This window comes from Hippocampus bargibanti, linkage group LG09 (assembly GCF_051943395.1).
Source record: "Hippocampus bargibanti isolate YZ-2025 linkage group LG09, ASM5194339v1, whole genome shotgun sequence".
Lineage (NCBI taxonomy): Eukaryota > Metazoa > Chordata > Actinopteri > Syngnathiformes > Syngnathidae > Hippocampus > Hippocampus bargibanti.
In genome coordinates this window covers 19,592,063-19,614,789 of record NC_142742.1, presented here as the reverse complement: position 1 = coordinate 19,614,789, position 22,727 = coordinate 19,592,063, and the positions used below count along the sequence as shown (strand labels likewise).

The window sequence follows — 22,727 nt, the reverse complement described above, 5'->3', positions numbered from 1 at the left end:
TTCTACGTCTTCTATGTATCTTTCACCCACCATAAAAAAGTAGGAAAGGTTCTCATTGAACATGGTTTGCGATTTTAAGCAGCTCCTCTCATTTAGCATCAGTGTCAGATATTTCAAATGTTCTGGCTGATTCCAATTGGCATGACATTGTCGACCCCGTTCCCAGACTGATAAACTAGAAACGGCAAGATGGAAACAGATTTTTAAGATTATTGTAATTGCTATCTATACCGATATTGTCTAATTTGTTCAACTCATGACAGCAAGAAATCAATGTTTTGAAATAATTTCATTAAAACTCCCTCAAAAACTCAGTTGTGCTCCAGAATCAAGACATACCAGCATGCGAGCATGTTGATGTTTCCATTCAGCATTTCTATTTTATGTTGTGATAGCTATTTTGCACCAACAATCGAGTTTTTTAAGCTCAGGTCCTCTGCATCTGCAATTCTGCATAAATTCTGGACGCTTTACCTGTATTAATGGGGTGTAGGCGGTTTCAAACAATACATCCCATCAATTATCTGTAACCGCTTATTCCTTAGGGTCGGGGGTATATACAGTGGTACCTCGGTTCTCGAACGCCTCACAGTTTGAACAAATCGGAGTTCGAACAAAATATTCCAGATATTCTTGCTTCGGCGTTCAAACGCCAATCGGTGTTCGAACGCCAATATGACGAGTGCGTACGCGAGGGTGGGGTGCTGAGCGGCGTACGGGTGTATTGCTCTCTCCGTGACCAACTGTTGTCGCTTGCGGACGTGCTGCGTTTTGCACTAGCGTTTAATATAGGTGTACGAAGAGTTTTAGCCCCCTAATCATGCCTCCAAAGAAAGTAAGTGCTGCTAAAAGTGACAAAAGAAAATTAGTGCATACAACTATTGCATTTAAGTAAGAAATAATTGCAAAATATGAAGGAGGTGTGCGAGTATCTGATCTGGCTAGGGAATACAGCATGGCGAAATCTACGATCAGTACGATATTAAAGAATAAGGAGGTTGTGAAATCGGGGCAGGGCTCGTAAGTAGTGATCCACGACAATGGCCTCGACCACCTCAGCTGCCGTGCTCCTTTCCGGTTCCAGCCACTTCCGTGCGATGCGGGCCAATTCGTGCATCTGTGCCCGTGGAGGTTGGTCTGGCTGGAAAGTCCAGGTGTGGAAGCGCTGTGCCATCCCGAACTTGGTGAGCCCATGTCTGCTGAGAATTTCAGCTTTTAGATAATCATAGTCGTCTGCTCTGTCTGCGGTCAAGTCCAGGACAGCATTCAGTGATTCCCCTGTCAGGAAGGGTGCAAGCAATCCCACCCACTGCTGCTTGGGCCACTTTTCTCGAGTGGGTTGTTGCTTCGAACGTATGCAGGTACGCCTCAATATCATCCGTCCCCCCATTTTGGCTAAAAAATCACCCGCCTTCACCCGGGGAATATTCTTGCCGGCCATTTGTTTCTGCAAGAGCAATTCCTCCGCCTTCAGTTCATTGGCTCTCTTTTGCTCCTCCAGGAGAGCCAAATTGGCCCGATATTGGGCTTCCTGACTTGCAAGCAGGGTTTTCAAAATGTCTTCCATTTGTAATTGAGGATATTTTCAATTTAGAAAAAAAAACATAACACAAACCATCAATGTCCATGCACTTACTAACGCTTGTCCAGTGCCCGCATTCTCCACCATATGTGATATCATGAGAGGCTAGCTCTCAGCGGGACGGGACAAGAAGTGCAATGGACGACAGGTTTGGATACAAACAAAAGGTTTTAATCAAGGGTTCCAGGGGGAATTCACAAGCAACAAAGGTTTGAATAGTGTCTCTTCCAATACTTATCAAAATAAAGTCTCTTCTGATACTTAAATCCAACTAAAGTCTCTTCTGCTCCTTAAATCCAAATAAAGTCTCTTCTGAGGTAAAAACTGAAGACGGGGTTCTTTACAAGAGTCTCTAGGCCTCACCCCTCTTGACGTCCTTGTCATGTAGCCTAGCCACCTTAGCTAGGTTCAAATCCAGTGTCCAGTCATGTGGTCCCAACTGGCAATGAGTTCCACGCAGCAATCAACTTCTCCACAGAGCACAGCAATCGAGCTTGTCTTTCCCCAAGCTCCACACTCAGAGGCTCTCTGCCTTAAGAGCCCTGCTTTCCAATCAAGCCCTGATCAGCCGCAGGTGTGTGGTTTGAATTGCTGTCTTCCACCAGCTGGGGCCAAGACTCTCTCTGGGTGGAGCCATCTTAGGGGGATGTATTTCCCCTCCAGGACACAGCCTCTCGTGACATCACACAATATATATATATATATATATATATATATATATATATATATATATATATATATATATATATATATAGCTCTTGCAGTTGTGATTTTTGTCTATCTTATTAGTTTTGTTGTAGGATCAAGCCTTCATTGGCTTTGGCCTACTTGCCTGATCTCTTAAGTTGTCCCTCCACCACCACCCACACCCCCTTTTCCTCCTCCACCTCTGATCCCGCTTCTTCTCCTCAGTGTAGATCCACTGATATTGTATGTCACAATCCTGACACAGCACTTCCTCAGTCTCTCCTCCGTTTCTGCATGCTCCTGCTCCGGGGCACTGAATGCCTGTTTTGGACAATGCCCATCCTTGTTTACATCATCTCCTGATTTCGGGAATCCCGGCATTGCTGGTAACCACTGGTGGATCAGGATGATGAACTCACTGTCTCTGTTTAGCCTGCCCTTGCCATTGCAAGGGAATTAAGTCACCTCACAACAATGGATGCTTTCTCTCTTACTATAATATGGGACACAAGGTAGACAAAAAGAGATAGCTAGGCAGTCATTCAGACAAACTAACCTTGGTCAATGCTGTCACCAACAAATGTGTGTAATATGTACTCATACATTCACTGATGAAGCTTGATGTCATTTTAAAAATGACAAGAAGTCCATATGTTCTGATGTAGTCATTATTGGGGTTTAACCTGGATCATCTTTGTTCTCTGCAGTCAGACTGAGTGAAATAGTGCTGCAAACAAGTTCCACATTTCGCTAGGGATCGCTGTCTGCCCTAAATCAAGGGTGTCAAACTCACTTTTGGCATGGCCCAAATTGTAGTTACGGTTTTGCTTGGAGGGCCTTTAAGAATTTTGGGAAACCAAATAAATGGTTATTCACCTCCTCATATTAAATCCACAGCTCACAATACATTGATGTATAACTAGTTGAAAAAAAAAGAAGCGATAAAAAGTACTGTTATTGTGGTTATGTATGACAATTTGAAACTTTGTGTCAGACTTTAGCAAGCGTCATGGACACTTTTGGGGGCCCCCGGGCATTAACTTTGACCCCTGTTCCGTAAATGTCCCAATGGTGGTTGTTAATTCTTACAGCACTCAGTATTGATTCATGTGCTTACTAAACTTTGTCACTTTTGGCCCGTTTAACAGAGTTTTTGAATGGAATGGAAATTTGATGATTGGAGTCTTTTCATTATTAATAGGTGTGTCACAGAATTTGAGTTAATGGGCCTTTTGTTGCTGGAATTTTTTTTAGCTTTTTCAGTTCAGCTCATGAAAAATAGGAGAAAAAAAGTGCCGTATTTATTTTTGTTCTCGGTACATCCGCTATACCTAGTATATTTCCATTGTGTGTCTGAACAAACTGTATAGAATAGGAAAAAACATGCAATTAGTTTTATTTAAAAAAAATGCAACCTTTGAAACCTATTTTTAATGCTAAAAAGGAACCGAAGAATAGGATAGACAACTTTATTTCGCATGCCTCTTCGTGCACGCCACCAGAACTTGTTCCAGGGTATATTATGTAAATTTCTCCACTGTGAGACTAATAAAGGCATATCCAATCCAATCCAATTATCTCTCTTGAAAATAGCAATAGCAATGTCTCTGTAATTGAAATGTGAGAACAAAGACTCTCATCAGATTCTGAAGATTGAGCTGGTTTCAATGTCGATTTTTTTTCCACAGCATTTGGTCCAATGGAATGCCGGCAACCCAGACAGTTTGCTTCAGCTTGTTAAGGAGCTTATCCAGCAATACCACCACTACCAATGTCAACGCCTCCGTGAAAGCTCCAGACTTCTTTTTGAGTATGATAGCCTGCTGGAGGATCCGAACTATGGCCGTAATATGGAGATATATGCCGGACACAAGAATAGCTGGGTAAGGACATTTTACACAGCACATAAAAGCCCAAACATGCTCAGTATTCATTAGCCACATCACAGTAGGTTTAACGGTTCCTCACGTGGCTCGTGAAAATATTCTGGATGGAGATGAAGAGTCACCATGACAGGAAATGTAATACTGTATTTCCTGTAGAATATAATTACAGTGCTGTAAAACAGTATTTGGCCCCGTTTTGATATCTGGTTCTTTACATATTTATCACAATTAAAGGTTTGATTTCATCAAAGCAGTTGTAAGACTACCCATCGAATACAATATGCAGCCTCTAAATTCATTCATTCATTCATTCATTCATTTATTCATTTATTCATTCATTTTCCGAACTGCTTTTTCCTCACAAGGGTCGCCGGTGCTGCTGCAGCCTATCATTCCTGTATTCGAGCATTAGGCGGGAGACACCCTGAATTGGTTACCTGCCAATTCGGGGGCACAGAGAGACAAAAACATTCTCTCTGACACTCACACATAGGGATAGGGACAATTTTAGAGTGTTCAGTCAGCCTGCTCAGCATGTTTTTGGAATGTGGGAGAAAACGAGAATACCTGGAGAAAACCCACACTGGCACTGGGAAAACATGCAAACCCCACACAGGAAGGAGCTGGAATTGAACCCGCAACCTCTGCACTGTATGTCCATGTGCTAACCACTCGACAACTGTGCCGCCCGTTTCTAAATCGCAATTGCATTCATTAAGGCACAAAAGAAATAAAAACTATCTCAATTTGCAAAACTACCACCCCGGAAACCCTCATGTTGAACTATAATGCAACTGTGACAAACAACAGTGTTGGGAAAGGCAACACACTTGTCCCACAATTCTTGAATCGAGAAATCACGTAAATAGAATCTCTCAGATAAAGTGAAGTACGCTACAAGATTTCAAGAAACAAACGCACGATGCCAAAATCCGAAGAAATTAAAAAAGAAAAATGAGAAAAGTTATTAAAATGCATCAAGTCTTCGAATTAAAAAGCCATTTCCAAGAATCTGAAACTTCAGCAAACCACTATTAGTGCCATTATCCAATTGTGTAAAAAAAACTGGGAATAGTGGTAAACATTCCCAGCTAAAATTATTCAAAGGAGATTCCAAGACAACCTAGAACAAGACCTAAAGAACTCCAAACCCCACTGGGCTCAGTTTAGAATCAGAATCATCTTTATTGCCACGTATGTCGAAGACAAGGATTTTTTCTCCGGTAGACCACGCTGCACTAGTTTACCTCAATATTCACAATGTTATCATCAGAAAGACATTGACAAATGGCATCCATAAGAGTGTTTCCAGGTCAAAACCACTGCTATCCAAAAAGAACACAAATCCTCATCTCATATTTATGATCTTCAAGACATTTGTAAAACATTCAGTGGACTAACGAGCCAAAAACTGAAGCTTGCTGCATCACCAACTATCTCTTCGCATCACATTGTAAAATTCCCCATTTTGTGTGTTCCAGACAGGAGAGTTCTCAGCCCGCTTTCTTCTGAAACTCCCTGTGGACTTCAGTAACATCCCAATCTATCTGCTCAAGGTAATGAAGTAATCATCAGTACAAGTATTGACACGTGATCTTTTCACACATATCCCTCACACGTCCTTCATATGTGGTGTGATGCGACTTGTTTGCACATATTGTTTGTATGTCCATATGTTTTGCATGGGCGAAACTGGCTCTGGTAGGATTTGTGTAAAATTAATATCATGCCGTGCGTGTGTGTGGGGTCCAGTCTTAAGGGGCTGTGAGCTGAGTAATCAGCAAGCCGTCACTCCTGATCTGCTCTGAACTGTGTGGTGTCTGGAGGCTTATTAACCCAATCTCTTTCTCTTTCTCTCTCGCTTTCTGTCTCTCTCTCTCTCACTCACTGTCTGTCTGTCTGTTTCTCTCTCTCTCTCTCTCTCTCTCTCTCTCTCTCTCTCTCTCTCTCTCTCTCTCTCTCTCTCTCTCTCTCTCTCTCTCTCTCTCTGTCTGTCTCTATCACTCTTTCTGTCTCACGCTCTCTCTGACTCTCCCTTGTTCTCACTCTCTCGCCCTCTCTCTCTTTCTCTGTCTGTCTCTCTCACTCTTTTTCTCTGCCTGTCTGTCTCTGTCTCTGTCTCTGTCTCTGTCTCTGTCTGTCTGTCCCTCTGTCTGTCTGTCTCTCTCTCTCTCTCTCTCTCTCTCTCTCTCTCTCTCTCTCTCTCTCTCTCTCTCTCTCTCTCTCTCTCTCTCTCTCTCTCTCTCTCTCTCTCTCTCTCTCATACTCCTTTAGCCTGGTTCTCTCTCTCCCTTTGACACTTGTCCCTTTTTTGCCTACATGATGCTGGAGGCTTTGACTCCTTGGTCACGATCAGCTCGGCCTTTATACGTTGGGGTCAATTGATGCTAAACATATGGCAAATAGCTACACTTATTAATCTCACACTGCCCTCTGTCCCTACATATCTTTGAACTGATGACCCGGTGTCTCATTTAGCAAACGTGCGTTTGGACACAATGTATGGAAATTGTGCGTACAAACTTCCACGACAAAAATAGGATTGATCAATTTGGACCTGGGCATGAGAGCAGACGCTAGTTCACACACAGCTCTGACTATAAATACACACAAAACCTTGTGGTGGAACAGTGTAACTCCAGATGGAAAAGCTTTAAAGACAACCTGAAGTGAAATGCTGGCATAGATTGAAAGCATGATTGCACTACAAATTTCCATTCCATGAACAGGAAATGATTGATAAATAATCCGGAATGGACATGGCCTCGAGGAATTACCGTGCAATTCATTCATTCATTTTACAGAAAAGCCTGATGTGTTTGCACTTCCGATAAGAAGCTCAAGAAGTATGTTGATCTTTTTATTTATTTAATTATTTTAGTGCAGCTTCATGAATAAAGTACATACTGTTGTTCTTTAATAATAACACATGCATTAATTGTTTTCCAGAGCATTTATTTGTTTCCACGTTTCAATCAAGTACATCAGTGTCGGTCTTGAAGATTTTCTGGGGTACATATACACTACCTAAATTTTAGTTGAACGAATGAATTTAGGACATGTTGCCCGCATTCTTTGATAAATTAGGCCCCTGGTTTTCACTGTCCCTCCAATTCAATAGGCAAACTATGAAGCATAATCCATCCATCCATTTTCCAGACCACTTTATCCGCATTAGGGGGTGCTGGTGCCTATCCCAGCCATCTTCAGGCACGAGGTAGGGGACATCCTGGATTGCCAATCGCAGGGCACACAGAGACAAACAACCATTCACTCTCACACTCACACCTCGGGACAAATTAGGGTGTTCAATCAGCCTGCCATGCATCTTTTTGGAATATGTGAGGAAACCGGAGGACCCGGAGAAAACCCACACGGGCCAGGATAGAGCATGCAAACTCGCAAAACACAGGGAGGCCGGACTGGGTCTGTCTTGAACTCACAACCTCTGCACTGTGAAGCAGACGTGCTAACCACTTTCTACTGTGTCGCTAAAGCATAATCATCTTTCATAATTTGCTGTTCCTGAAAGTATTGTTTTTGTCTACCTGCATATTCAAAGGAAAGTTTTGAGCCCTCATCCTTGCACACCACTCCATTGTTGACTCTGCTGTTTTTCAAACAAGCTGTCATTTGCTGTATAGTGTATTCACCAAGTTTTGGTGGGAAACTTTTGGAAAAACAAGTTCAGTGATATTGAAACTTGGTGATCTGAGCACATGGTTGTCATTAAGGTACTAAGTGTAAGTTGTTTTAACATAGTTTTTTAACGAAGTAAATATTTGAATGCATGAATTCTGTATTCTGTCATTTTTTTGCATTGTAGCACTGTATTTGTCAGCTATGGCACACATGTTTAAAGGACAACCGATGCCCCCGGACACGTTGTGTCCGTAATTTGTAAATTCGCTTCAAATGACTTCTACTGAGCGTATTTTTTTTTAAGATTCCACCACATATAGCTATATTTTACATTTTAAGACTCGCGCTGAATATTCCGGAAGTCTTGTTTTTGAGTTGGTGACGAGTCCTCACGTCACGTCACTGAAGGGACGCCCCTGACCAAAAAATGACACATTGTAGCAGTCCTTCCATCACGTCAATGTATTTTGCGGTACTTTGTTTGGTATGAAATCTCCGTGTTGATCCGTGTCGATTGTGAAATTAGAAAGAAAACACATAAATAACGCAATGGTGAATCCTTGTGTGTTGCACCATGCATCCATTTGATATTCGCTGACAAAAATTCTAAGGAAATAATCAGCCCGTTTCAACGGACTTTGTCGCCATCTTCTGCCTCTTTTGGGTGCTAATTATTTAATCAATTGCAAACATGTATGCTTTCCTCTTCAGAACTATTTGAATCATATTCATAACTAGATGAGTAACAAGGAAGCATCTTCTCCGAATCTGCAACCATTGTTTTGATTCTCGAGCAAGGCAAGACGTCTTGGCGTGACACCACGAACAAGGGCGCGGGACCTTCTGAAACTGGCCACTTCCGGTTTTAAATTGAAGTACTTTTTAGACACTTTAAGTCATTTTTATTGGTGTTTTGCATTTGACTAAAAATATCATGCTGTGTGTTTTGGGGATTTTAGATGCTATAAAACGTTTTTCTGATGTCAATTAAGAAACAAAAAAGTGATGTTGGTTCTCCTTTAACACTTGTAAATTGTAGATGAGCTTCAGCTCACAGAGTGAAGAGTAGTAACAATCAGACGACACCCTGTCCACCTACACAGCAGTGAGAACTGAATAATGCAGCTGAAATATTGGACTTTGCTGAAAGATTCTACAACAAATGTATGACCTGGACATTCACAGTGACAGTTATCATGCAATTAGTTTTGTCAGTTTAATTTCTGTCTGGCGTCAGTTAATTTACCCACGCTATACTGTACATCTCTTCCTAAAATGTACTGTAATACAATATAATTACTACTGCAGAGTAATTGAAATGCAGATTTGTTTATTCTTTACCTTCATATCTGCATATGGTATGTTCTTTGGTTGACGGAAGACACCCCTGACATTATTTTGAGACAGCTGTAGACGCTTGACAATAACTTCTCTTTTTTTTTTTTGCAGAAGGCTGATTTTTGCTATACATTGATTTTGAAACATTGTCCCCAAAACTTACCCGATGCCAAAAAATCCAATACATTGTTGAATTTCTTTGTGATTACAGTAGACATTTTTCTTTAGGGCCTAAAATTGCATGTGTGCCAACAATCGTAGTTATTCGTCAGTTATAGCCTCCTCAAACTTTCTCACTGTGAATAGTAGTTTGGTTATCTGCAAGCATTTAATATCAAGGTTATTATTGTTGACACTAAAACTGGGAGGAGTGTGTGTGTGGGGGCGGGGGGTATCCACATATTTAATAAAATAAAAACGAAAGTGTTTTTAAACCACTAATTGCAATTAAATTGTTGGTCTACAAAACTAATTCAAACCAATTTTAATGATACTCCAATTGATTTTGTCAATTAATTTCACACATAAGCATAGTAGTTTTATTAGAAATTAAGTTACTTTGGCTCAATCAATTTTATAGTGGGCTTTATAGAATTACTACACCCACTCCATTAATTTGACAACAAAAGAGGCCCAAGCAGAATATCTGCCTCGAGGCTACATTTCACCCGAGTGATTTACACACTTATTGCAGGCACACGGTTCAGAACCGAATTGATGTGAGGGCCGAGAGCCAATCAATCATTTCTAAAAGATAAACAATGCCCAAAGTGTGGGGTAATTTTAAGCAGCATGTCTTTGTTTATTCAACATATGAACACGTAGTTGTTAACAAGCATCTCAGACACACGGCAAAGTAAACACTGATGTTGACAAATGTAATACTGGGGCTGTACAAGCACGAATGGGAAGGAAATCTACCTACAAAGCTTCAGCCGTTAGTGTCCAAACATTTATTGAATATTGTTTAAAAAAAGGGTATTGTGACACAACTTTAAACATAACCCCATCCCAGCGGTATGGAACATGTTGCACCCATAAAAATATGAATGAATATTAATTTGCTCAAATCTGTCACGGTTTGCGAGGTGGTGATGGCGGGTGCGGATCCCAAAAAGCAGGCAGGAGGGAGCGGGAGGTTGTTTGACAAATTGTATTAAAATAAAGTTCAGCAGGAACAAAATGTAAAACATCAAAATCATCTGAATGGAAAAAATACAAAGTAGCAAAAGAAGACCAAAAGTAAAAATCCGCCAAGGTTAAACAAACACATACACAATGCATGCAGCAACCAAGCAGCAAACAATGAACCGACAACCGATGGTCGTGCCGGGTGTCCTTTTAAGTGACAGTGATTATAATGACCAGCACCTGTGAGGCTGCCGGCAGGGCTGACGTCGCTACCCGTTGGTCGTCAATCTGATCGGGACGACCAGCACCTGTGCAGGTGCAGGCGGACCGGTCAATATATCTACCAGGCGGGAGACCACAGCACTGAATGAGGCTCAATTCGTCATGCACGATGACAGCGTGGCTGGACGTGGGCGTGCACTGCCAGTCACCCAGTGTCACCCTGGACGGCCACCTGGAAGGAGGTCTCGGCCGGACGTTTACGTGGATGTTACGGCTCGTCGAGTGACGAAATTCAAACTCGACGAGGCTCGGGCTAACGTGGACGTAGCATTGCCAGGCACAGGGTGGAAATGAGACGGGTCCGATGTACCTGCGGGATCCGATGGTTGGTCGGTTCATTCTGTCACGGTTTGCGAGGTGGTGATGGCGGGTGCGGATCCCAAAAAGCAGGCAGGAGGGAGCAGGAGGTTGTTTGACAAATTGTATTAAAATAAAGTTCAGCAGGAACAAAATGTAAAGCATAAAAATCATCTGAATGAAAAAAATACAAAGTAGCAAAAGAAGACCAAAAGTAAAAGTCCGCCAAGGTTAAACAAACACACAATGCATGCAGCAACCAAGCAGCAAACAATGAACCGACAACCGATGGTCGTGCCGGGTGTCCTTTTAAGTGACAGTGATTATAACGACCAGCACCTGTGAGGCTGCCGGCAGGGCTGACGTCGCTACCCGTTGGTCGTCAATCTGATCGGGACGACCAGCACCTGTGCAGGTGCAGGCGCGGCCGACAGCGCCCCCCCGTTGGTCGCCAACCAGATCATGACAGTATCCCCCCTTCAAGGGGCTGCTTCCAGAAGTCCCAACAGTCTCCCAAAAGGTCCACTCGCCAGGGAACGGTCGGTGGAGAGGGCAACGGCTGCCTCTCCAGTATACGACGGGTGGCGGCCTGATGGCAACGGGACTCGGCCTGGGGTGGACGAAGACGCGGCACGGATCGTCGTGGGCGTGAGTGCGATCCCTCTCGCATGTTCACGCGACGGCGCATTGCTCAACGTGGACGTCAAACTGCCAGGCGCAGAATGGCACCCCGTACGGCCGTATGGGACCAGGTCTGGGCCGGACGCCGACGTGGGCGTGAACTGCCCGGCACCGGGGGAACGAGACCAGTCCAGAGCCGCTCCGGGATCCAGCGGTGAGTGGGGTCTCAGACTGACGTTGACGCGGACGTTGCACGGCTCGTCGTGGATGAGGCTCAATTCGTCATGCACGATGACAGCGTGGCTGGACGTGGGCGTGCACTGCCAGTCACCCAGTGTCACCCTGGACGGCCACCTGAAAGGAGGTCTCGGCCGGACGTTTACGTGGATGTTACGGCTCGTCGAGTGACGAAATTCAAACTCGACGAGGCTCGGGCTAACGTGGACGTAGCATTGCCAGGCACAGGGTGGAAATGAGACGGGTCCGATGTACCTGCGGGATCCGATGGTTGGTCGGTTCATTCTGTCACGGTTTGCGAGGTGGTGATGGCGGGTGCGGATCCCAAAAAGCCGGCAGGAGGGAGCGGGAGGTTGTTTGACAAATTGTATTAAAATAAAGTTCAGCAGGAACAAAATGTAAAACATCAAAATCATCTGAATGGAAAAAATACAAAGTAGCAAAAGAAGACCAAAAGTAAAAGTCCGCCAAGGTTAAACAAACACATACACAATGCATGCAGCAACCAAGCAGCAAACAATGAACCGACAACCGATGGTCGTGCCGGGTGTCCTTTTAAGTCACAGTTATTATAACGACCAGCACCTGTGAGGCTGCCGGCAGGGCTGACGTCGCTACCCGTTGGTCGCCAATCTGATCGGGACGACCAGCACCTGAGCAGGTGCAGGCGGGGCCGACAGCGCCCCCCGTTGGTCGCCAACCAGATCAGGACAAAAACAAAGTTTATCAAGGCTTGATCATTGCATAACCTGTCTTTGTGGTGAAATCGATGAAGAAGGCTACAGTGTTCACAGCCAAAAGTTTTTGCTAGGAAGGAGAATATGTATTTTTTACGTTTTAAAATGTGTGTATGAACACAAGAAATCTCTATTGCAAATATATTACGGAAAATACATTTTGAGCACCTACCTAGAAATGTTTTTGGCTATAGGAGGTCATCAGTTACAGATTGAGCATCCTTTTGGGTTTCTACCTCTTTTAATCATTTTTAACAGACTCTTTTTTTCTATTTCTCTGAATCTTCATGTCTCCAACACACACACGCACACACACACACACACACACACACACACACACACACACACACACACACACGCACACACTATATATTTGGGTTACTAATTTCCTTGGTAATATTGAAAAATGGCAACAAATTGGTACGTGGAGATGAAATTCTTTTGTCTAGCCCTGAAGCAAAATGATTCAAAATTATTGGAGAAGTTATGTTAATTGCCAATCTGTTTTACAAAGTGTATTGATTCTTTCTTTATTTAACAATTCCTACTGTGGCCTTTTTTTAACCTCCTACCCAAATATATGTGCTTAAAAATGCTTTTAAAGCTTGTAGAAGCTACCTAAATTTGCAAAACTAAATTCACAGCGCTAAAATAAAGGATGTATTCTTGTGCAAAAAAATCATAATCCTCCTTAACAATATCATGAATATAGCCGGCTACTGTAGGTAGAGATCAAACAATCCACTTCCCATCAAATGTTGATGTCCTTGCTGGAGCAGTGTGTTTGGCAAGAAAGCAAAAATGTGTTCTACACAGGCAACCCCGCACAGGTAGCGACTGCTTAGCACCCACAGTGCTATGGAGGACAACCACTACCTGGAGCGAAACGTTTTGTGTGGTTTGCCATCACCAGAATGGACATGTTTACCTTCCGGTGTTGACTGGGAAGACATGGGCTCGGGGAAGGATGCTGGTTGACTTCTTAGTTTAAGGGGGTGGGGGGAGAGAAGCCTGTCGTTGCCAAAATGAAAGTGTTCTATGGGTATTGAGAGCAGAATAAAGGAAGTCTAGTCAAAAACACATGTCTGTTGGCAGTTTGCTTTGTTTTGAAAGGCCATGCAGGCCTTTTGGGTATTGTTGCAGTGTCCAGTTTTTTATTATATCTCAACCTCTAGTTTAACAACATTATTGGTGCTTTACCAATACTCTTTATTCATTTGTGTCTTAATATACAGTAGTTGTGTGATCTGGTTTCAGTCTCATGTGACTGCAAAAAGAAATGTCACCTGACAATGCATTTGGTCTAAGTCACTGAGAAATGTGTAAAAATGTCTTTCATTAAGTTCATGTTCATCAAGTAATGTTTTCTCAAAAGAGTTGAGTATTGAGAGCAGAATAAAGGAAGTCTAGTCAAAAACACATGTCTGTTGGCAGTTTGCTTTGTTTTTGTCATGATCTGGTTGGCGACCAACGGGGGGGTGCTGTCGGCCCCGCCTGCACCTGCACAGGTGCTGGTCGTCCCGATCAGATTGGCGACCAACGGGTAGCGACGTCAGCCCTGCCTGCAGCCTCGCAGGTGCTGGTCGTTTAATCACTGACACTTAAAAGGACACCCGGCACGACCATCCAGTGTCGGTTCATTGTTTGCTGCTTGTTGGCTGCATGCATTGTGTATGTATTTGTTTAACCTTGGCGGACTTTTACTTTTGGTCTTCTTTTGCTACTTTGTATTTTTTCCATTCAGATGATTTTGATGTTTTACATTTTGTTCCTGCTGACTTTATTTTAATACAATTTGTCAAACAACCTCCTGCTCCCCCCTGCCTGCTTTTTGGGATCGCACTCACGCCCACGACAATCCGTGCCGCGTCTTCGTCCACCCCAGGCCGAGTCCCGTTCCCATCAGGCCGCCGCCCGTCATATGTTGGAGAGGCAGCGGTTGCCCTCTCCACCGATCGTTCCCTGGCGAGTGGACCTTTTGGGAGACTGTTGGGACTTCTGGAAGCAGCCCCTTGAAGGGGGGGTACTGTCCTGATCTGGTTGGCGACCAACGGGGGGCGCTGTCGGCCCCGCCTGCACCTGTACAGGTGCTGGTCATCCCGATCAGATTGGCGACCAACGGGTAGCGACGTCAGCCCTGCCTGCAGCCTCGCAGGTCCTGGTCGTTTAATCACTGACACTTAAAAGGACACCCGGCACGACCATCCAGTGTGGGTTCATTGTTTGCCGCTTGTTGGCTGCATGCATCGTGTATGTGTTTGTTTAACCTTGGCGGACTTTTACTTTTGGTCTCCTTTTGCTACTTTGTATTTTTTCCATTCAGATGATTTTGATGTTTTACATTTTGTTCCTGCTGACTTTATTTTAATACAATTTGTCAAACAACCTCCTGCTCCCTCCTGCCTGCTTTTTGGATCCGCACCCGCCATCACCACCTTGCAAACCGTGACAGCTTTGAAAGGCCATGCAGGCCTTTTGGGTATTGTTGCAGTGTCCAGTTTTTTTTTATTATATCTCAACCTCTAATTTAACACCATTCTTGGTGCTTTACCAATACTCTTTATTCGTTTGTGTCTTAATATACAGTAGTTGTGTGATCCGGTTTCTGTCTCATGAGGTGACTGCAAAAAGGACTCTCACCTGACAATGCATTTGGTCTAATTCACTGAGAAATGTGTAAAAATGTATTTCATTAAGTTCATGTTCATCAAGTAATGTTTTCTCAAAATCATTTTCAGATTAGTGGCACTTGGGCACCTGCCAACTTGGGCATGCAGTTGAAATTTCAGCTGAAGATGAGTTGTTAATAGTTTGAGAAGGGACACGGTTCCAAGTAGTATTTTTCTTGAGCAAGTGGTGGAGATAAGATGAATCTCTGCATCTTCGAAAACCTTTGCTATCCTTGTTTTAGGGTAATTCAATGTTATGTTTCACTGTGCTGCCAAATAGGTTTTGGTTCTGATATTTTTATTATGTGATGAATGTTAGCATTATCCCCAAAATATAATGGAAAGAATTCACCCATCATACGATGTAGTGAATCTAAAACTACTCTAAAAACTTGCTCGCCGATGGACAAACTTACATTGAACTTCCATTGTGGTGGTAATAAATAAACTCTTTTCACCTTTGAAGTCAAACAAAACAGATGACCAAATCTATAGTAGCATTAGATCAACTGCCTACAGCATATGTCATTTTTCTTTACTATCTATATTTCAACATTTTATTCACCTCCTGTCATTTTACAATATAGTGGGGCCTTGGTTTACGAAGGCCTTGCCTTACGAACTTTTCAGTTTACGAATGTTAAATTTATGAAAATTAAACCTTGGATTACGCACTACTTTTCGCGATACACACCCCCCACCACGGCTGGTGGAGTAATCTTCCGCAGAAGAACACCAAAGCGCATGAGCGAAAAGCGCCCTAGCCGGCCTGCCTTTCCACGCCCCCTTTCTCTGAATGGACATGGAGAGAGAGAGAGAGAGAGAGAGAGAGAGAGAGAGAGAGAGAGAGAGAGAGAGAGAGAGAGAGAGAGAGAGAGAGAGAGAGAGAGAGAGAGAGAGAGAGAGAGAGAGAGAGAGAGAGAGAGAGAGACGTCGCTGGCCTGCCTTTCCACACCCCCTTTCTCTGAATGCACACGTCGGGAGGGAGAGTGAGTGAGTGAGTGAGTGAGTGAGTGAGTGAGTGAGTCGCCGGCCTGCCTTTCCACACCCCCTTTCTCTGAATGCACACGTCGGGAGGGAGAGTGAGTGAGTGAGTGAGAGGGAAAGAGAGAGAGAGAGAGAGAGAGAGAGAGAGAGAGAGAGAGAGAGAGAGACGTTGATCGTTCAGCCTAAGAAGACACAAAAGAAAATTACAGTCGAGGAGAAGAAGGAGATCAACCACGAACGAGGTGTACGTTTGTCTGATTTAGCCGCTTAGCGGATATTCTAAGTCCATTTCAATGTGTTCAGCTGATAGAAAAGGCTTGGCATAATGTTACCATTCGATCCTTGAAAGCAGCATAGAAGAATTTGTGGCCCGCATGCATCCTTGAGAGGGACTTTGAAGGATTTGATCCTCATGACTCTGTTGTTTTGGACGACATTGTTTCCATTGGACAGAACGTGGGACGCGAAGTTGATGCAGATGACATCGAGGAGCTTGTTGCTGACCATAATGGTCCGCAACACACAGGATTTGATTTGCTAAGTGGAATGATGTGCCGGCTTTTATTGAACAGTTCCATCCAGAAAAGACTGTGGCTATGAGAATCATCAACATGATGAATGATAATGTGATGCCTCAGTTTCGTAAGACCTTACAAGTCAGAAAGCAACAGGTGTCAATTAAGAGCCATCAACAACCATCACAAATGTAAATAAAGTGATTATTATACAGTGCAGTGTTTTTCTTTCATTACAATACAATAGCACATTTAATATACATAGAATAAGATACGTTGTGTGTAGTTTTAAGGCTTATTTAGTTGAAAATTATATTTTATGGAGACCTGGGAATGGATTATTTTCATTTTTATGGTTTCCTATGGGAAATATTTTTTTGGGATAGACACTTTTCGCCTCTGTCTGGGAACCAATTAAGTTCATATATCAAAGTATATATATATATTCATATATCAAAGTCAAAGTCATAGTCAGCTTTATTGTCAAATATGCTAATATGCATGACATACAGCACAGATGAAATTACTGTCCTCTCGGACCCAGACAGCAAGGCACTTATAATTACTTTAACAAACATAAACATGAAAACGCCAATTTGCCGGGAGAGGGTAGCCGCTGCGTGTGCACGCGCCGCCATCTTGGGAAAAAATAATTGAAAAAATAACAAATATGACAACACATATTGTTCTCTATGTGGAACATGCGATTGAATGTTCTGTTGGATCAGTGTGGCGTGACAGCACGTTCATGTCGGTACCCTCTGCTCTCGCTTCATTTGAGCTTTGTTTCCCCTCCACCAGCACTGACCCATGCCACCGGCTCCTAAGCTATTGGTGGCTCTGTAATGTGTATTTTCTGTCTAGTGAGTGTGAGATCGCTGTTTTTTCTATTTTCTTTGTTGTTGCTGTTGTTTTGTGCTTGTGGTGTAGGTGGAAGGGTTTGTCTGTGATATTTGAGGTAACCCTCATCTTGTTGAAAGTTCTCGATTATCGTTACACAAAATATCCGGGTATACATAGCATGAACATTTTACAAATCTTAATATGCTTTAGTTTCATTTTTTTCATTTTGTATTTAAAAAATGAATTTTGAACAAAACAAAAGCCAAGCATTTTAGGACAATTTGCCGTCAAGCGTTTTTAAATACTACTGGTAATTTTCTATCCAGTACTGTAAAAAAATGTTTGTGCACCAAAAGATTTGTTCATCCTTCAGGCAATATAGTCTCACCGAATGTTCGCATCATTTGACACCCCAAACACTACCAGATGGAGGATCGACACCAGTCGGTTGATTCCACCAGATTTCCAATTACAATTTTGTTTTTCTACTTATTTTTTTCCTTTCATCATGGTTTGATAACTTTGTGACTGTGAAATGTGAATGTCTCCACTGCGAGACTAATAAAAGTAAATCCAAATCCAATTACCACTCTTCGTCCTACATCTTACTACTTTGAACTTTGGGATGTTTGCAGTTTCCATCCAAACATGTGTCACATAACTGGCTAACAGAGTCAGGTAGCCTTTACATCACCAGTTGGGACTCCTGTGCACAGACACCTTGCAGGACAATCATTACTTCAGTGGGCGCAGTCGCTCATGTTTTTTTCTGCTTCTGTATCTACTTTTATTCGTCTCGCAATGGAGAAATTCACAATTCACAATAGCATTCATATTGCATTTGTTCATATTGCATGGAAACACGGGTTTTCCATTATTGTGAATTGTTCTATTGGGGTAATATTGTTACATTCAAAAAAGGTATTTGTGTAGTTGTGAAAATATTGCCCCCTTGGTAGCCTGCATTTTGAACTGTTTTGATGGTACTTTTTCTGTGATATATCAATGCTAACCCCATTAACACCAATCTGCATCAGACATTGGATTCAACACCTGAACCCAACCTTAACTTCCTTGCCTTGAGACATATGCGCTAACCACTCTGCTGTCTCCTCTATAAACACCAATTCAAAATGTTATAAAACACTCAACATGTTTCGACAGCAATCCAGTAATAAGCATCACCAACACTGAACATGGGATTTTATTTCTCAAGAAAATGTATGTGCGAGCTACTAACAAGTGATGATGATCCTACTTTTAGAGAACTGCATTCAATCTTTAAAATTATTTTAGCCCCATGAATATTAAAGGGTTTATTTTTGAAGCATTTTCTCTGGGTTATTTCAAGAGCAATTTTTGTTCGTCCATCTATCGTTCAGCAACCAGTGTTTCACTCACAGTGCAAAACTGACCCGAGGAAGGGTTGCCTATTGCCCTCGGCACTGCTGCATCCTCGTTTTATTTTTGGTCTCGTCAAGTTGCACGGTTCACCAAAGCATTTGCATCAAATTATTTTTACCCTGAATCATTTTTCTTTTCCATTCTCCTGCTGTCCAAAATGACCCCCACTATACAAAACATGGTTAAACGTTAATAAAATGGTCTTTCTAAATTGTTCTTGATCATTCTTCGTTGCCCAATCTGGTTGTTACCACACCAGAAGGGGAGTGAGTGAATCCATTTTCCCCAGTGGTCACGGTAGAGAGACTAATGACAGATTGAGCGTATTTATAGCTTCGTCAAAGGGGTGAAGGGCACAAGCTTGTTGCAGTTTGACTGGCAGCGTGATGTTTTTCTTTTTAATTTCTCAATCGTGGAAAGTGATAAAAGGAGCCGTAGATTTACAGTACCTTAAATTCACCATGTCTCGAGATTTGCTTTCCTCTTTTCGCAGGTACAGTAAAACACAGCTTCCCGTCTCCAGGGGAAGAGTTTGGATTGCCTGTTGGAACATTTACCTGTACCTGTTGGAACATTCACCTGTACAATATGTGTGATGTGAGGTTGTGTCTCTATTTCATGTGTCTCAAATTATTTTCCACTAATACTTTTCAGTCATGGTCAGAAAAATTCTGACAGTCATGCTTGAATGGACCTGGCTGTAGACACTGGGAAATTTGAGAAAAAAAGTATTGGTAAAATATTTAATAAAAAAAAAAGACTTTGTATCATGAGAAACGTGGGATTACTAATATTGGCAGCAAAGAGCATCCCTCGAATAGAGAGATTATGTTTGCTGCAATGTCTTATTTTGTGGATCCGATCACTGGTGTCATTAAAAAAAGCAGCAAATTATGTTTTCGCAACCAATCACCGATTTTGCTTTACAAAAACACAAAATCTGACGATCCCTCAGATCTGTGTAAAGTCTTGTTTTGGAATGTGTGAGGAAGACAAATTATCTTGAGAAATCCCACGTGGGAAAACATTGAGAATCGACACGATGGCCCAAGCTGACATTCAAATCCAGAACCTCTCCACAGTGTGCCAAATGGTAGCTTGTGCCATGCCTAATGAATCAAATGAATTTATCGTTTGATAAACCATGTACTGTTTTTTTTTCTTGCTATAAATTGTTGCATTTTCATGTTTTGGGAAGCTGACTTTGTAGAACATTAGCAAATAAGCCCAATTGGTCATAGCTACAGTTACTGTGCCTTTCCTGTTGCAACATAATTGTCGCCATCTTTCTCAACTACTCGCGGAGCTTTCGTTGTTGTGGTTTTCTGTCCGCCTATTGTCCCACTTTGTCTGACAGTTGAGATTCGTGACTGAAGATGGCCTATTTGATCACAGGTCTTTCACAATTCTCTACAGGTCTCAAAAACAATGCACACATACATACTAAAATCTATTAATATGCAGAATTTTAGGGAGATGTCACATGGAATAATGACACACACATTTCGGATCATGGCGTAGGACTCTTCAGTCCATCATTACAAATCTGTATTTATGATTAAATTAATTAATTAATTACCCATGTCTGTTTTTTTAGGGACATACACAGCTTGATATTGGCAGTTTTCTGATTTTACCCCCAGCCCCCACAAAAACATTGCCAACTGTGTTAAATAACACCGAGTGCAACAAGTTGGTGGGCATCATGTTTGTCTTTGTATTGACAAGGCAGCTCTTGCTTCAAGAAAGAAAAAGCTAGCACCTTTTGCGTGACTGTCAAAAGATTGTCCCAAAGCAAGTGGTTGTAATTTGTGGCCTTCCCGTGCCCTTGCACAGTAAACAGTGACTCAGGAGCTCAGGAATCTTAAGAGCTATAAAATAATTGTAGGTTCATCCCTATGTGGCTTATTGCCTCAGCTCACCATTCGCGGCGACACACACACACACACCAAGTTGTTTTCCTCACAGTGTAATGTTTACCAGAGGCCTCAAGTCTGTTCATTGCAGTTCTTATTCACCAACCAAAGATGTTTTGTCCCTCATATGAAGGCAAAGTGCCTGTTTAGTTTATTTATGTTGTTCATAATGATGGAAACATTTCTGATTGTCAGGGAAATCCTGATGGGAGTTTACTTTCAAAAATGGTGTTTCATCAATGATAATCTTTGGATTATCATCAAAACTGGGAACTCTAATGTTTTGCTAAATCTACTCACTGAAATCCTTTTTAATGGAGAAAAAACAAGATTAAATCTTGGGTGTTTTTTTTAATGTTTTGTGATTATGACTCTTTCATTATATGTGACGTTCGTTTTTGAATGGCATTTAACGCATTTTCCTTCAGTAGAGTGAGAGCTTTATTGTCCATTTTTTATGGTCATTATTAATGAAGCAGGAATCAAAAGTAATGATGTAAAGAGAATGTGCCATCATGACAGGAAGTCCGAGAAAATAAAACAATGTATAAGGAAATAGAAAATATGCTAAAAATGTGTCTGTATAGTGAATTGTCCTAACACCATGCAGTCTTTTACAGTAGCTTGTGAAATATTAAAAGAAATATTTTTTAAAGAAAATATTTTTCCTTTACAGTTAATACCACCTTTAAAAATATGTGGAACTGTTGATGCTAAATAATTGAAAAATCAAATCTACTTAGCCGTTTTAAATTTTATAGTGCTTTGGAAAATCCTGTTGCAGAGTAATGGCGTGTCTGTTTAGCACTGTGACATGGCATTTAGGAGGAGAGCAAGTTGCCCAAAAGACATCGTCAAGTAATTGCCAGTTTGGGCTTCACTAATGCAGTGTACGACTGAAATCTGAAAAGGCCAGCCAATGCTTCCACGCAGATAAACAATTATGCGGCTTTTTAGTGGTAGACGTACTATAGCTTGGTATACGCTTCAAGATGAATTTAAATGTCACACATCTAAACAAAACTAGCAAGTTAGTGTAAATTAGGAATTTGTAATCACAAAATGTGATTGTCGCCCCTGTGCCAAAACTGTGAATGACTGCTGATATATTTTTGAGTGCCTTCTCTCTAATCCACGACCTAAATATAAAGTACTGTACAGCGTACTATTAATGGCAAACTTAATGACTGATTGTTGGCCATGGTGACATTGGCACTAAACAAATGGCAGGAAATACAACATCCCTGTTTTAGATTTGCTGATAAAGCAAACTGAAACGGAAGTTGCATAAAAAAAGAATCAGTAAGTCGGGAATGGGGTTTTCATCAGTCTTCAGTTTGGTTTATTTGATTCGACAAATGGCCTCTCCATTCATGGCTGCTCACTAAAAACAACTGTCAAAAATAACTAATGGTTTTATTTTTAAACCAGTCATTCGGTCATAATCACACCATTCTAACATTAGTTAATTTGACCTGGCATGATGGGTAGGTCAATTAACTGCTAATCCTTGTTGTTTGGATGACTGTAGATATTTTTGTTCAGCAATTTATTCAAAAGCTTGATCACAGCCCATGAGCAAAATGAATTTGAAAACATTTCATTGCCATCTCTAAGAATAATAATAATGGTATTGCATTGCAAATACTTACAAAACGTTAATAAAATATGCAAAAGGGAAAAAAAAGATCACTCAAATATATTTAAAAGACAATCATCATTAAAAACGTAATGCAAAATATGTCTCTCGCCTTTAAAGGACAACCGATGTCACTTTTTTGTTTCTTAACTGACATCAGAAAAAACGTTTTATAGCATCAAAAATACCCAAAACACGCACTATAATATTTTTATTCAAATGCAAAACACCAATAAAAATGACTTTTGTCCAAAATCTGCAAAAAATTGAGCTGCGAATTGGCCATTTTCAGAAAGTCCCGCCCCCAGTTCATG

General features: G+C 41.8%; 1 protein-coding gene across 2 annotated transcripts in view; it reads left to right on the top strand.

Annotated features, from left to right (window-relative positions):
- Positions 1 to 22,727, top strand: part of babam2 (BRISC and BRCA1 A complex member 2) — a 109,033-nt gene that overhangs the window by 31,546 nt on the left and 54,760 nt on the right. For both annotated transcript variants that reach the window (XM_089005078.1, XM_089005079.1), the window contains exons 5-6: positions 3,958 to 4,152; positions 5,637 to 5,711. In XM_089005078.1, coding sequence (XP_088861204.1) covers positions 3,958 to 4,152; positions 5,637 to 5,711 — 270 coding nt within the window. The remainder of the gene's footprint in view (positions 1 to 3,957; positions 4,153 to 5,636; positions 5,712 to 22,727) is intronic.